Source organism: Labrus bergylta, chromosome 7, assembly GCF_963930695.1.
Source record: "Labrus bergylta chromosome 7, fLabBer1.1, whole genome shotgun sequence".
NCBI lineage: Eukaryota > Metazoa > Chordata > Actinopteri > Labriformes > Labridae > Labrus > Labrus bergylta.
The window spans coordinates 10759271-10761725 of NC_089201.1; the positions used below are offsets into that span (position 1 = coordinate 10759271).

Here is a 2455-nt window from a genome sequence, read left to right on the forward strand (position 1 = left end):
TTTTCAGAAAAGGTTTTGATATGAAACAGGGAGTTAAGTAAAAAGGAAGCTTCATTACGCCTGTAATTTGTATATGTTTACTGATCTTCCACTTAACTTTGTAGAGTAGCCATTATGGCTCTCCCAGACTAAAGAAATTCTTAGCAGACTCACACTCATGAGATTTCGTTGATGAATCACAATGTCTTTAAATCTGGAATTTACCAGAGATGTGCTTTTTAGAAATATGTAATGGGTTTGATACCACGTTTCTCTGCTATTACTTAACTGTCCCTGTATTAAAAATGATGGAAAAACTACAAAATAAGTCAGTGGTAGTGGCTTTGCAATGTTGGAATTATTGTATGTTTGTATTTTTCTCTTTCTCTATTTGACGACTTTAATATGAAGAGGCTTGAGGACCTTTTATGGGACTCAGAGAACATTGATGAGCAAGATTCTGTCGAACCAAGGTTGGAGTCTTGTGTGAGTTTTCATATCTGTAAACTCTTTGCAAAGAACAACAAAAGATGTTTCTTTCTTCTTTATTTCACATTTCCAAAAATAAAGAATCTTTTAGGGAAATAAAGACTCAAGGGGTTTGATATGGGAGTACTGCGTAGTGAAAGAAAAGGAAAACAGCAATTGAGGTTTCTTGCCCTCACTCATTAAAGGCTTTATATAAAAAATCTAGAAAAGAATGAAAACTCCAATTTAGTCTCTTGGTTTTAATATTTTTTTTTTATGCTTTAAATGGTTCCTGGATTATACTGTTCAAGTGGCATGAGAAGGTCTTTGTCCAGGCTCTTCTGTTCTTCTTCACTGTTAACTGATCTGTACCCGAGCAATGACATGGCCTCTTGACACAATTCCTGGATTTGTTTAACTCTGTTGTGCGACAGCACTTCACGCCAAGCCTCCGAGGTTTTATAAGCATTTCGTGATCCAACATTGAAGGGAAGGTTGTCTGTCTTCATACCGTGGGTCAAAGAGTAGATCCATTTATCCAGCTCTGTGGTCATCTTCAGACCTACAAACTCATAAATGGCATTTATCTCCTTAAGTGGGTTGCGGGCAATATCCTCATAGCGGACGATTTTGTAGCGGCCTTTAAGAAAAGGAGGGGGCTCCAGGGTGGCCCTCTCAATGATGCGAACATGGCTGCGGCAGACCTCCTGCATGACTTGAAACTGCACCTCAGCTGCAGGTATGTCTCTTTGTTCTAATATGATAGCATTATCTTTATCAAGATTTCTTGATACGTGCTCTCTAGACCTCAAAACAGCGCGGGGGTCTCGGACCAGATGGATGACGCGGAGATCCAAACTTGGGTCCTGAAAGAGCGGGTAAAGGGATTCCAGTTCAAAAATTCTCACCTCTTTAAGCACCACATGGCTGTAAGTACCACAAGCCTCCTGCACCAACTGCCGGTTATGACCACCACAAACCTTACTGCACTGAGACTCGTTACTCATCTGGTTACGTGGTGTGAGAGAACAGACTGGCGGTGAGCACAGTGCTCGACTTCGCATAAACAAAAATAAGTCTGAAACTCCTTGATAATTTGGCAGGTAGGCTTCCATTACAGAAAAGTCGCACTGGAATATACTCCGCAAAAAATCCCTCACAGCCATCCGGAGCACCTGCGCACCATGTTTCTGCAGACTGGTCCACACATGCCAAGCGGGCTCCATAAGATGGAACACAGATGGGTGCTGATTGAACACCTCACCCATGAAGGACGAGCCAGATCGATGTGTTGAAAGCAGCAGAACGTGAACTTTTGCTGTGTTGTTTACGGACGCAGGACTAAAGGGACTCTGCCCCATGTACCAGCTGCAGAACAGCAGCAACATTGCCCCCTGCAGGAACAATAGGAGAATCAGGTTCACTCTGGAGATTGGCATGATGGCTCTGGGTCACTGTCATCTGCAGGAGCTCTGCTTCTGCTTGATATTTCTCCTTTCTTATCCTTTATGCTGCAGAGAAAACCGGGATGATGTGGTATGGGAGAGCTGACAAGATTTTAAGAGCTGAACAAAAGAGGGGTGGGAGTGAAAAAATAGATATGTTAAATAGGAAATACACACATAGAAGTTACTTTTTTTTAAACCTTACATCTTGAATATTTAACAAATTTTGAGCTGTGCACTGACCAACAAGTATGTTAGTTTGTAAATAATGTGAAATTATAACCAATTCCAGCAGGGGTTTTTTGATAATCGATTGCTTCACATGTTTTTTTACTTGAGTAATGATATTGTCTACTCCATACACAAGACAGGGCACGTTTATATACATATATATATGTATACAGCACATTTAAGCAACAAGTCTATTCAAAGTTCTTCACACAAGACGTGAAAAGCATCATGATGGAGAAAAAGAAACATTAAAATAGAAAATTAAAAATCCCTTAAACAACAATTAACATACTGAGTACTTTAGTCAGGACTTTTCTGTCTGATCTTTTTGT

The 2455-nt window shown here is 40.4% G+C and overlaps 1 protein-coding gene across 1 annotated transcript; it reads right to left on the reverse strand.

Annotated features, from left to right (window-relative positions):
* Positions 1-257: 257 nt before the first annotated feature.
* Positions 258-2008, reverse strand: LOC109977411 (carbohydrate sulfotransferase 6-like). Its single transcript, XM_020658714.2, has one exon. The coding sequence runs from the start codon at positions 1884-1886 to the stop codon at positions 729-731; it is 1158 nt and encodes a 385-aa protein (XP_020514370.1). The 5' UTR covers positions 1887-2008; the 3' UTR covers positions 258-728.
* Positions 2009-2455: the final 447 nt, after the last annotated feature.

What these genes read in the sequence shown, in the direction of transcription:
- LOC109977411 (XM_020658714.2), bottom strand. Translation starts at nt 1,886, where the DNA reads ATGCCAATCTCCAGAGTGAACCTGATTCTCCTATTGTTCCTGCAGGGG.